The sequence below is a fragment of the Euleptes europaea genome, chromosome 6 (assembly GCF_029931775.1).
Source record: "Euleptes europaea isolate rEulEur1 chromosome 6, rEulEur1.hap1, whole genome shotgun sequence".
Taxonomy (NCBI): domain Eukaryota; kingdom Metazoa; phylum Chordata; class Lepidosauria; order Squamata; family Sphaerodactylidae; genus Euleptes; species Euleptes europaea.
The window spans coordinates 6546190-6559548 of record NC_079317.1 but is presented as its reverse complement, the minus strand read 5'-3'; the positions used below and the strand labels follow the sequence as shown (position 1 = coordinate 6559548).

Here is a 13359-nt window from a genome sequence, read left to right as displayed (position 1 = left end):
CCTGTTAGGTCATTTGGTGACCTGGCCATGTACTAAACAGTCAGTTTATGGCTTTATGATATTTCTTTAAATATAACTTTACCCATCATTCTCTCCTTGTTAAGAATACGATTTATTTGACTCTTGTCTTACCTTTAAAAGATCTTCTTAACTTTCATATAACATCACATTGTGTAATTTCATTACATCATAGCTCTCAGTTAGCAAATGTTACATCATAGCTCTCAGCCAGCAAATGTTATCAGAATATAGAGCAAAAGTCAGAAACACCTTGATGCTGCCTGCGTTTCAGTGGAGAACAGACTGGCTTACCGGCTTCAAGGTCCCTCTGAATATTCTCAGAAACAAGCGCTTTTCTAAGAGGGCAATCAGTCAAGGACGGATCTGCAGCTCCTTGACAAAAAACATTTAAGCGGAGTCATTTCCTTTGAGAGTCAGGCTTCTGAAAAACCTGTTTTCTCCTTACATATGAAGTCTATATGGATTTCAAATGGGAAAATTCTATATTCTTTCTGCATTTGTCCGTTACAAGTACATAAGGCAAATTTTTGGAAATGCACAGTTAAAACCTTTGGATCTGTTGAACATATTAATGGAATAGAGACTTGGTGACCTGTTTCCAAATGTTTGTGTCAGCTTACAAATTCTTTTAACCATTCCAGCAACAATAGCTTCTGTAGCCAGCGTGGTGTAGTGGTTAAGAGCGGTGGTTTGGAGCGGTGGATTCTGATCTGGAGAACCGGGTTTGATTCCCCACTCCTCCACGTGAGCAGCGGATGCTGATCTGGTGAACCCGGTTGGTTTTCCCATTCCTACACATGATGCCAGCTTGGTCACCTTGGGCTAGTCACAGCTCTCTTAGAGCTCTCTCAGCCCCACCTACCTCACAGCGTGTCTGTTGTGGGGAAGGGAAGGGAAGGTGATTGTGAGCCGGTTTGATTCTCCCTTAAGTGGTAGAAAAAGTGAGCATATAAAAACCAACTCTTCTTCTGTAGAGAGATAATTTAGCAAACTCAAGCGTATTAAGCATTTTTAAGGTCAACAGTGTCTCAAGAACATCTTGTGGATTTGGCCAGGCTGAGTAAAGAATTAAATACTGCTAGAACAATTGGTTTGATGCACTTTTCACGAAAAATTCAAGGAAAGCTCATTTTAAAGTAAATACAAAGCCTGTTTTTTAACTTTTGATTTATAATTCTTTCATCTTATACGCGTTGCAGAATTGTAGTATACATAAAAGGATGTTCAAGTGTGATTTCCCACCCTCATTTGCATTTTAGCATATAAAGATGTTCAAATGTGCATTCTTCTCTCTGACCCCTCTTTTCACTCTTTATCCTGTGGGAGGGAACATAGGAGCAGAATGCCTCAGATGCAGAAAATCAGTGAAGAGCTCCATTCCACCTCACCTTCTGTACCTTTTTTGAGCTTATGCTTAAAAACATTGTGGATTAAAAAAAAGTTGGTAAGGGAGCAGGAAAGAAGCTCTGAAACAATTTTTGCACCACCTCATAAAATTCCTTTCGGAGGCCCTGAGGCCATCCCACAAGGTGGGGTCTAGGATGGAGAAGTCACGTGTACAGCAGTTGTTGATTTTGCCCATTTGTAGGTTGGTACCTACAGAAGACCCTGCTCCGATGAGCGAAGCTATAGCAGCAGCGGTGCATGGGTGGGGAGACAGTCTTGCAGATATGAGGATCTAAGGTCATACGAACATAAGAGAGGCCCTGCTGGATCAGACCAAGGTCCATCAAATCCAGCAGTCTGTTCACACAGTGGACAACCAGGTGCCTCTAGGAAGCCCACAAGCAAGACGACTGCAGCAGCAGCATCCTGCCCGTGTTTCACAGCACCTAATATAATGGGCATGCTCCTCTGATCCTGGAGAAAATAGGTGTGCATCCTGACTGGTATCCATTTTGACTAGTAGCCATGGACAGCCCTCTCCTCCATGAACATGTCCACTCCCCTCTTCAAGCCTTCCCACTTGGCAGCCATCACCACATCCTGGGGCAGGGAGTTCCACAATTTAACTATGTGCTCTGTGAAGAAATACTTTCCTTTTATCCATTTTGAATCTCTCACCCTCCAGCTTCAGCAGATAACCCTGTGTTCTAGTATTATGAGAGAGGGAGAAAAACTTCTCCCTGTCCACCTTCTCCATACCTTGCATCATTTTATAGGCCTCTATCATGTCTCCCCTTAACCGCCTTCTTTCCAAGCTAAACAGCCCTAAGCGTTTTAACCGCTCCTCATAGGGCAGTATTTCCCGTCATGAAGGGCTTTGTATGTGATAGTCAGTATTTTAAATTGAACCTGGTAACTGATGGGCAAACAGTGGAATGGTTGCAGAATGGGAGTGACATGCATGCTCCATCTAGCTCCCAATAATAGCTGAGCTGTGGCATTCAGACCCAGAAAGTTTTTAAAATTATTATTTTTTTACTTTATTTATATCCCGCCAAGGGGGGGCACATGATTCTCCTCTCCTCCATCCTTGCTACAACCCTGTGAGATAGGCCAGGCTGAGAGTATGTGACTGGCCCGAGGTCATCCAATACGCTTCATGCGGACTGGGGATTTGAACCTGGGTCACCTAAATCCTAGTCCAGCGGCTCCCAAACTGTGCTCCACGGAGCACTTGGTGTGCCGTGAAACATCTCGTGCTCCATGAAGAGATTGGAAAGAAAAATGAATAAAATTAATGTGACAATCTCAAAATTGCGAATTTTTGCAGCCATGAACAGCGTGTGGGTAAGTATCGAGTAGAAATTAGTGGAGAAAATAATTTTTTTGAATGAAATAAAACTTGATGTTTAGCATGTCCTATGAGGAAAGGTTGAAGGAGCTACGTATGTTTAGCCTGAAGAGGAGAAGACTGAGAGGGGATGTGACAACCATCTTCAAGTACTTGTAAGGCTGTCAGAGAGGAGGGTGCCGAGTTGTTTTCTGTTGCCCCAGAAGGTTGGACCAGAACCAACAGGTTGAAATTAAATCAGAAGAGTTTCCATCTAGACATTAGGAAGAACTTTCTAACAGTCAGAGCGGTTCCTCAATGGAACAGGCTTCCTCGGGAGGTGGTAAGTGCTCCATCCCTGGAGGTTTTTAAGCAGAGGCTGGATGGCCATCTGTCAGCAGTTCTGAGTCTATGAACTTAGGCAGTTCATGAGAGGGAGGGCACCTTGGCCATTTTCTGGGCATAGAGTAGGGGTCACTGGGTGTGGGTGGGGGAGGTAGTTGTGAATTTCCTGCGTTGTGCAGGGGGTTGGACTAGATGACCCTGGTGGTCCCTTCCAACTCTATGATTCTATGTCCAAATGCTTAAACTACCTTCCATCGTCGATACTACTGGCATCCGGTTTAGTATATAGGAGCCAGGTGAAAATTAGCGCTCCGTGACGAATTTATCTCCTGAAAAGTGCTCCGTGACTCAAAACGTTTGGGAGGTGAAGGATGTGTCTGGGTTTTGACGCATTTTCTGTTTCCCCTCTCCTCTTTTCCCCTCAGAGTGAATCCCTCGTGGTCTGTGACGTCGCGGAAGACCTTGTGGAGAAGCTGAGGAAGTTCCGCTTCCGCAAAGAAACGAACAACGCTGCCATTATCAGTAAGAATGACAGATGCCGGCAATAGAACTTTCTTGGTCTTGTGGGGGCTGGAAGTGTACGCCGGCTGCTGGTATAGGAGCAAAGCATCTCATATGCGGCTACTGTACTTTCTTCACGTTATGAGAAGACAAATAGTGCAATCCTGTGCCCAGTTACTCCAGTCTAAGACCACTGAAGCTGTAAGACCGTGACTTTGAATTTGGTCTTTAAGTTTGGGTGGCTTACAAGACTGTCCTAAGGAGAGGTGCTCCAGCCGAAGCCCAGTCATTTCCGTTTGCTTAGACTGGCGTAACTCTGCACAGGATTGCACTGGAAGAGTAACTGGAAAATACAATATATGTTAGGAAAAATTTAAGGCAGCAGGAAAAGAGCTCGGAGTATAAAGCAGTGGTGCAATATGGCTGATTTAAAGAGCTTAGGATTGCTGAAGTTAATTAAAGCATTATTTTTTTAAAAAAAATCATATTACTAGTAGTAGGGGAGGGGCTGTGGCTCAGTGGTAGAGCATCTGCTTGGCATGCAGACGGTCCCAGGTTCAGTCCCTGGTATCTCCAGTTAAAGGGACTAGGCAAGTAGGTGATGTGAAAGACCTCTCTGCCTGAGACCCCGGAGAGCTGCTGCCGGTCGGAGTAGACAAGACTGACTTTGATGGACCAAATAAGGCAGCTTCATGTGTACTGTAGGATTTTATTTAGGATTTTTTCACGCAACGCATAGTTAAATTGTGGAAGTCCCTGCCCCAGGATGTGGTGATGGCTGCCCGCTTAGATGGCTTTAAGAGGGGAGTGGACATATTCATGGAGGAAAGGGGTATTCATGGCTATTCGTTATAATGGATACTAGTCATGCTGCATACCTATTCTCTCTAATATCAGAGGAGCATGCCTATTGTTTTGGGTGCGGTGGAACACAGGCAGGATGGTGCTGTCTTGTTAGTGGCTTCCTGGAGGCACCTGGTTGGCCACTGGGTGAACAGACGGCTGAACTTGATGGGCCTGGGTCTGATCCAGCAGGGCCTTTCTTATGTTCTAAGAACCGGGGAGGGTGGACGGAGAAGAAAAAACGGCCCTGGAAAAGATCCACTCCCCACTCTGCCTTGGCCTTGCCCCCCCCATATGCCCCAGCCCCACCCCTCGAGGAGGGAGGAAGGCCAGGATAGGCCTGTCGTTTACTTAGGGTCCGGGTGGGCCCATTGCTGGTGGGGTGTCTCCCCAGGCCTTTGGCCCCTTGGTACATTTCCCGGAGGCCAGAATGGCCAATCCGCTCTGATAAGATTGCTGAAGATGCTACTGAAATACTGCAATTGAGTTGCCCCTCGGAAGCGTCAGTAAGGAAGCAAGAGATGGGACTCTTCCCCCATTGGCCATGCTGAGTTCTGGAGTTGTCCGTTGCACCTCTTCCCCATTTGGCGGTGGGGTGGGGGGGAGGTGTTTTAGAAAAAGGAAGTAAGCGGAAGGGGTAGCGTTGTCATCCTCACGAGTGTACTGTTCCAGCATGGTTAGTGGTTATGAGCGGCAGTTTGGAGCAGTAGACTAATCTGGAGAACCGGGTTCGATTCCCCACTCCTCCACATGAGCGGTGGGGTGGACACTAATCTGGTGAACCGGGTTGGTTTCCCCACTCCTCCACATGAAGCCAGCTGGGTGACCTTGGGCTACTCACAGCTCTCTTAGAGCTTTCTCATCCCCACCTACCTCACAGGGTGTCTGTTGTGGGGAGGGGAAGGGAAGGTGATTGTAAGCCGGTTTAATTCTTCCTTAAGCGGTACAGAAAGTCGGCATATAAAAACCAACTCTTCTTCATCTCTTTAATTTTCTCTTTGTTATAGTGAAGATCGACAAGGATAAGCAGCTGGTGGTTCTGGACGAAGAACATGAGGTTGGTGGCTGCGAAATCTGTGTTCTTACAGACAAAAGGATATCCTCCTCTTTTCAGTACACCGTTAACTGCATGCAAAATGACGATTTGGCGCGAGTGGCTCAGCAGCACAGGAGTTGTGATGAAAGCATTGATTGGGAGCGCAGCTTTCAGAGAAGGGCGCCCGTATGTGCTTTAAGACCTCAAAAGTTATTGTGCTGACAGCCCCTCTGGCCTTACGGGTGGAGCACTCTGTACTGTGCGCTGTTGATCAAGTTCCCCCCTCTGTGCCACGAAACTCACTCAGAGACCCTCAGGCCAGCTGCTCTCTTTCGGCCTCACCTACCTCGCGGGATCGTTGTGAGGAGAAAAAGGAAGAGGGCATAGTTGTGTGTGCGCTGTTGTTTGGAAGGAGGGTGGGGTAATAATGTTACCACGTGGATGGAGATGACAGTCCTTCGTAGGTTTGGGATTAAATCCCATTGTGAGTATAGGGAGCGGGTAAACATCGGCTGGGTCACTGGCCACAAAGATTAATTCATGCTCTCATATTCCTTATTACTACGTATGGGTGTGAAAGCTGGACATTGAAGAAAGCTGTCAGGAAGAAAGTAGATTCCTTTGAAATGTGGTGTTGGAGGAGAGTGTTACGGATACCACGGACTGCCAAAAAACAAATCAGTGGGTTGTAGATAAAATCAAGCCAGAACTGACCCTAGAAGCTAAAATGACTACACTGAGGCTATCGTATTTTGGTCACATTATGAGAAGACGAGAGTCACTGGAAAAGATAGTCATGCTAGAAAAAGTTGAGGGCAGCAGGAAAAGAGGACCTGACAAGAAATGAATCGACTCAATCAAGGAAGCTACGGCCCTCAGTTTGCAAGACCTTAGCCAGGCTGTTAAAAATAGGACATTGATTCATAGGGTCGCCATGAGTCGGAAGCGACTTGACGGCACTTCACACACAAACATTGGCTGGATCAGTTCGCAGCCTTGCAGTGTTTCAGAGATCAGAGGAAACATACGGGCGACGCCTGCTCAAATGCCATAAACTGAAGGGGACCTGAACTGGATTTTAGTGGTCAGGGAGGAGGTACGGATCCTTGTGCTGTGGTATGAAATGGGTTGAAATTAAATCGAAAGAGTGTTCCGCTAAACATTAGGAAGAACTTTCTGACCGAGCGATTCCTAGTGGAACAGGCGTCCTCAGGAGGTGGTGGGTTCTCAACAACAACAATCGACCTTTATTGGCATATAGTCAGAAACATAGCATAAGCAGTGCACAAAATTATTTGTCCATACATTTTCAATTTAAATATAATTTAAACTTTGGTCCTTATCTTGACAACTTCCACCAGAAATTCCGCCACCTTTGAAGTGACTTCAGGAATAGACTCAATCATTAAAAACCGGCATACGAAGGATTCTTGGCTAGATTTCATTTTATCAGTCCAGGGTAAAATTGTTTTCTTGCGAGGGCCATCGTGCAGATGACAGTTTATGATTATATGCTGTAGCGTATCGTATTGGCTCAGGCCACATACACATAGTCTTTTCTCAAAAGGGATATTTTTAAACCTACCATTTAGTACCTCTGAAGGAAGGGCATTAAGCCCAGCGAGAATAAATGCCCTCCGTTGAAGGGGAGGATTGGTGAACTCTCCTTCCCTGGAAGTTTTTAAGCAGAGGCTAGATGGCCATCTGTCAGCAAGGCTGATTCTGTGAACTTAGGCAGATGATGAGAGGGAGGGCAGGAAGGGTTGCGTCAGTGTTTGACTCTTGTGGCCCTTTCTTACAGGCCCCGGGTCATGCTGATTGATTGCCACTTTGGGGTGAGGAAGGAATTTTCCTCCAGATTGGCCAGGGATCCTGTAGGGGTTTTTGCCATCTTCTGCCCATGGAGCAGTGGGTCACTGTGTGTGTGTGTGTGGGGGGGAGAAAGGTAGTTTTGAATTTCCTATGCTGTGCAGGGGATTGGACTAGATGACCCTTGAGGTCCCTTCCAGCTCCATGTTTCTATGTCTCGGATATAACGGGAGTCAGTGAAACTTGCCCTCTCCTTCGGTCAGCATAAATCCTCCATTGAAACCCTATTAATGAAAGACAACAGCCTAAGATGAACCTAGTGGCGACTGATCATGTTATAATGATCTCTAAGCCTTCCTAAGCAGTACTGATATCCCTAAATGCAGGCCTGGCTTGCAGCAGCCTTTTCTATCCATCACAAATTTGTGCTGTGTTTTAAACATTACTCGTTTAAAACGTTCTCTTTCCATTTTTTTTATCCCACCCTTCCCTGCAAGGAGCTCACTATTCACGGTTCCCACTTCCCCTTATCTAACCTCAGTTTCTTCCCCTATGTTAAGACGGGCCTTTTCTAGGGCCCGATTTGATGCCCTCCCATCAGCTGTACTTTTGGGAAGGTTTCTTAATCGCCCGAGAGAGGCATGTAAATGTTCTTGCTCTATAGATATGGTGGAGATGCTAGCACATATATTACTCCATTGTGAACATTATGATGATGCTAGAAATCGTTTAATTACTCCCCTGCCCTCTCCATTTGTATACCCTTACACCTCTGAGGCCTCTTTGGTAGAATATCTACTGGAAGATAGGGTGACTTTTATTTCACACTCTGTAGCAAAATTTTGCTCTGATGTCTGTTGGAAACGGAAGGCATTAATGATGAACAAAGATCTTACGGATAAATCTTCAGACTAGCAAGCATGGATGAGATTTACTTTATTTTATTACCCTTTTACCCCACCCTTAGCTGGCCCAAAGGTGGAGATGTTATAAGTGGGAACTGTATGGCTTTATTACAGGATGTATGTTTTATATTTTATGCTGGCCTTCGGCTGTAATAAAGATGATTTGGTTTGAGGGTTCTCACTTCCCTGTTTTTATCCTCACAGCGACCCTGTGAGGTAGGTTCGGCTGAGAGGGAGAGACTGGGCCAAGCTCGCCTGGCGAGCTTCGTGGCGCTATGAGGATTTGAACCTGGGTCTCTCAGTTTGACCCACTAACCGCTGCTCCGGCTCACGTTCTTTTTCCTCTTTTGAAACATTTCCAGGGCATTTCTCCTGATGAACTGAAGGATGAACTTCCCGAGAGGCAGCCTCGATATCCTTTCAGGGCAGTGATGTTTCATCTTTTTCCCAGAAGAAAGTCCTTTCCTTTTTAAAATATATGTATTTTATGAACTAAAACAGCATAAACACACAATAACAAACGTTAACCCATATGTATAGTGTATCCTACCTTCTAAAGGGTGCTATATTCGAGCAGTATCTACGATAACTTGAACCTTGTACGACAACTCTGATACCGCCTAGTAGAAAAATACAATACCTCTTAATGCTTTTAAATCAATTATTTCTTCTTATTATGCTACTTCTTGTAGCCTAGTCTATAATTTATTTTGAGTGACCTCCTCTTACTCTAAACAGTTTAATTAGCACAAGCACTTATTTTTTTTCCAGGGTTTCTACCCAGTTACTTAGTTATTGATTATGTACTTGAAGGATACCTTTCAGCAGGTCAGTCTAGATGTTCTCAGGAGATCCCTGAGTGGTGGGAACTGGTTACCAGGTTGCTTTCCAGGATGTGGTGATGGCTGCCAACTTGGAAGGCTTTAAGAGGGGAGTGGACAGGTTCATGGAGGAGAGGGGTATTCATGGCTACTAGTTAAAATGAATGCTAGTCATGGTGTATAACTATTATCTCCAGGATCAAAAGAGCATGCCGAATATATTAAGTGCTGTGGAACACAGGCAGGATGGTGCTGCTGCAGTTGTCTTGCTTGTGGGCTTCCTAGAGGCACCTGGTTGGCCACTGTGTGACTTGAAGGACCTTGGTCTGATCCAGCATGGCTCTTTTTATGTTCTTATGAACCCTTGGTCCAAGAGAGCTTGCCACAAAGAAAGACACCTCCCTCCCTCCCCCATTCCTGTCACAAGGAGCCTGCCTTTCTCTTGTGCTTCTTTCCTTAACCTTCGGAAAACGTTCATCGTCTATAGTTACAAGTACCAGCACGACGATGGGAGAGTCTCCTATCCCCTCTGCTTCATCTTCTCCAGTCCTGTTGGTAAGCTGGGCTCAGGCAAACTGATCTGACGTCTGTCTTATGTGTGAAGAAGAAGAGTTGGTTTTTATATGCCAACTCTCTGTGCCACTTAAGGGAGAATCAAACCGGCTTACAATCACCTTCCCTCTCCCTCCCCACAACAGACACCCTGTGAGGTAGGTGGGGCTGAGAAGGCTGTGACTAGCCCAAGGTCACCCAGCTGGCTTCATGTGGAGGAGTGGGGAAACAAACCCGGTTCACCAGATTTGCGTCTGCCGCTCATGTGGAGGAGTGGGGAATCAAACCCTCCAGATCAAACTCCACCGCTGCAAACCACCGCTCTTAACCACTAATGAAGCTGTCCGCTGTCCGAGGCGGAAAGAGATTCCAGTCGCAAGGAAAACCAGACATACCGAAATCGGCCTGTTGCTTGGCTGGGCGCTACACACAGCTTCCAAAAGCCACAAAAAGGAATGGGCGGCTGTGTTGGGACGCTTCTGTTTATGTATCAGGGAGGGGCTGTGGCTCAGTGGTAGAGCTTCTGCTTGGTATGCTTAAGGTCCCTGGTTCAATCCCCGACATCTCCAGTTAAAGAAAGTATCAGGTGGTAGGTGATGTGAAAGACCTATGCTTGAGAGCCACTGCCAGTCTGAGTAGACAGTACTGACCTGGATGGACCAAGGGTCTGATCCAATATAAGGCAGTTCTGTGTACTTTCTGAATATTACTTTGGAGAGGGGCTGTGGCTCAGTGGAAGAGCATCTGATTGGCATGCAAAAGGTCCCAGGTTCAATCCTCAGCAACTCCCGTTAAAAAAGACCAGGTAGCAGGTGATGTGAAAGACCTCGGCCTGAGACCCTGGAGAGCCACTGCTAGTCTGAGTAGACAATACTGACTGGTTGAACCAATAGTCTGATTTCAGTATAAGGCAGCTTCATGTATAGGTTGAGTATCCAGTGTGGTGTAGTAGCTATGGTGGCTAAAGGGAACCTTTAGAGGCAGTCAACCTCTGAATCTCAGCATCAGGTGGCAAATTCAGGGGAAGCTCTTTAAGGTCCTCCTGGACTCTAATCGAGCTCTTCTGACACACAAGGGTCAGAGGAAAGCACATCTTTGAGCAGAGCGGTAGTGTACAGCCCTGTGTTTTCTGTAAGCATCTCTGAGTAAGGTAGTGCTTAAAAGGGAGTCGAATCCTTCAGCTTTCACCTGCCCTTTCTGAGAGCCAGCGTGGTGTAGCGGTTAAGAGCGGTAGTTTGGAGCGGTGGACTCTGATCTGGAGAACCGGGTTTGATTCCCCACTCCTCCACATGAGCGGCGGAGGCTAATCTGATGAACCGGGTTGGTTTCCCCACTCCTCCACATGAAGCCAGCTGGGTGACCTTGGGCTAGTCACAGTTCTCTTAGAGCTCTCTCAGCCCCACCTACCTCACAGGGTGTCTATTGTGGGGAGGGGGAGGGAAGGTGATTGTAAGCCAGTTTGATTCTCCCTTGAGTGGTAGAGAAAGTTGGCATGTAAAACTCAACTCTTCTTCATCCCTTATCTGGACTGCTTGAGACCAGAAGTGGTCCATTTTTTGGATCGTATTTTGGAATATTTGCATATACATAATAAGATAACTTGGGGATGGGACCCAAGTCTAACCATGAAATTCATTTATGTTTTATGTATGTTTTATATACACTTTATACACATAGCCTGAATGTAATTTTAAACAGTATTTTTAATAATTTTGTGTACCTTGAACCACCAGAAAGCAAATTGGCGTGCTGCTGAGGGCCTGTGAGTAATGCCCGCGTGGCAGCTCAAAAATAATGGTTTTCGGGTCAGTCCGGATATCGGACGTTTGGAATAAGAGATACGCAACCTGTATCAAAGCCTTTATATCCCACCTTTCCCTATGGCTCAAAGCGAAATCTCTAGTGACAACGAACTCCCAGATTCTCACCTGATGTACACAATTGCATTGTCAGGGAAAGAAAAGATAGAGCGACTTTCAGACTGCCTAATGCAGCTTGCTTTGCTTATGGACTGCCTAATGCAGTTTGCTTTGCTTCTCTCTCCTCCCCCCTCCCCCCCAATTTTAGGTTGCAAGCCCGAGCAGCAGATGATGTACGCCGGGAGCAAGAATAAGTTAGTCCAGACGGCTGAACTGACAAAGGTAACGTCGTGTGGGCCCCTTGCAATGGCCAGGCCTTCCCTGCTGCAGCAGTAGAAAGCCTGACCATTCGAGCGCAGCTGCATTCGGGGTCGTGTGCAACTGATGCACGTCGAATCGTGCTCGGGGCAAAACCTGACTCCCGCGGCCCTCCGTCGATGCCTTTGCCTTCCCTTCTGGGGCTGTATCCAGCCGCTTCCCTTGCAGACTGGCCCGCTGACCGGTTTGGACTGATCTGCCCCATGTGATCGATATTACATGTGATCGATATTGCTGTTTTCCATCTCTGCGGTTCGATCGATGTCTGAATTGATAGCTGCTGCGGCAGGCTGAGCTGGTGCCCTGATCCTGGGTGGTTCCTGATCCAGACTAGCATCTCTCTTTATTTTTTGGTTCTTTCCTGCTCTGACAGCTTGAATGGGCCAGAACCGGTCTGTTCACTTCCATCACTATCCCCTGCCCATGGAAGAACAGAAATGATCTGTTTGCTGTTGTCCCTGCCCGCTGGCCATAGAGGGCCAGAACCGGTCCGTTCACTGCCATCCCTGCCCGCTGGCCATAGAGGGCTGGAATTGGTTCATATGTTGCCGTCCCTACCCCCTGGCCATAGAGGGCCAGAACCAGTCTGTCCGCTGCCACCACTGTCCCTCAGTAGTACTGGGTTGGACACAAACTAAATTTTCCACTAACAGAAGGGATGGGGTAACATCCGCTAATTCCCTCTTCCTGTTGCAGACCCCTGATTTGCCTCTTGTGGCAGAAGCATAAATTGTGGAACTCCCTGCCCCAGGATGTGGTGATGGCTGCCAACTTAGAAGGCTTTAAGAGGGGAGTGGGCATATTCATGGAGGAGAAGGCTATCCATGGCTTCTAGTAAAAATGGATACTAGTCATGATGCATACCTATTCTCTCCAGTATCAGAGGAGCATGCCTAATATATTAGGTGCTGTGGAACACAGGCAGGACAATGCTGCTGCAGTCGTCTCGCTTGTGGGCTTCCCAGAGGCACTTGGTTGGCCACTGTGCAAACAGACAGCTGGACTTGATGGGCCTTGGTCTGATCCAGCAAGGCCTTCTTATGTTCAAAGCTATCTGGAGCTCGGGCCTATGGTGTCGCAGTTGCTATATACCTTTTTCTGTTTCCCCCCAAAAAGGTATTCGAAATAAGAAACACAGAAGACCTCACCGAAGAGTGGCTCCGGGAGAAGCTGGGCTATTTCCACTGAAAGCCGAATCCGGCGTTCCGTCCAGGTGCGAACTGGAACCAGACGCGAATCCTTTAACAACCATCAAAGACTGCACTGTACTTCTCGGTTGTTTCCTGCCGTGCGTGGTGCGTGCGTGTGTGTATGTACATATATATTTTTGTGCGTGCAAAGTTTATACGCCCTTCGGGGGAGGAAGCGTCTCTTCCTGCGTCACCACACCCTTTGCTCCTTTTCTCGGTAACTGTTCAAAAGGGAAGAACTCTTTTTCGCAGGGACAACAGTTTTTTTGTTTGTTTTTTGCACTCATGTGACTAATATTTCTATAATAGCTAGATTCAGAATTTTGTAACTGTCTACAGGTATGGGGGCAGCATCCCCCAAAGGAACATCTCCGGCGCAAGCCCCACTGAAACGGGTCCTTTGGCGCGAGTCCTTCTCATTTCACTCGCGTTTGTTTAGAGAA

General features: G+C 46.8%; 1 protein-coding gene across 1 annotated transcript; it reads left to right on the top strand.

Annotated features, from left to right (window-relative positions):
• The first annotated feature begins 2739 nt into the window (after window positions 1–2739).
• GMFB (glia maturation factor beta) lies at window positions 2740–13098 on the top strand. The gene is made up of 7 exons (XM_056851153.1): window positions 2740–2754; window positions 3508–3604; window positions 5434–5483; window positions 8539–8588; window positions 9467–9552; window positions 11617–11690; window positions 12843–13098. The coding sequence occupies exons 1-7, from the start codon at window positions 2740–2742 to the stop codon at window positions 12912–12914; spliced, it is 444 nt and encodes a 147-aa protein (XP_056707131.1). The 3' UTR covers window positions 12915–13098.
• The last annotated feature ends 261 nt before the right edge of the window (window positions 13099–13359 follow it).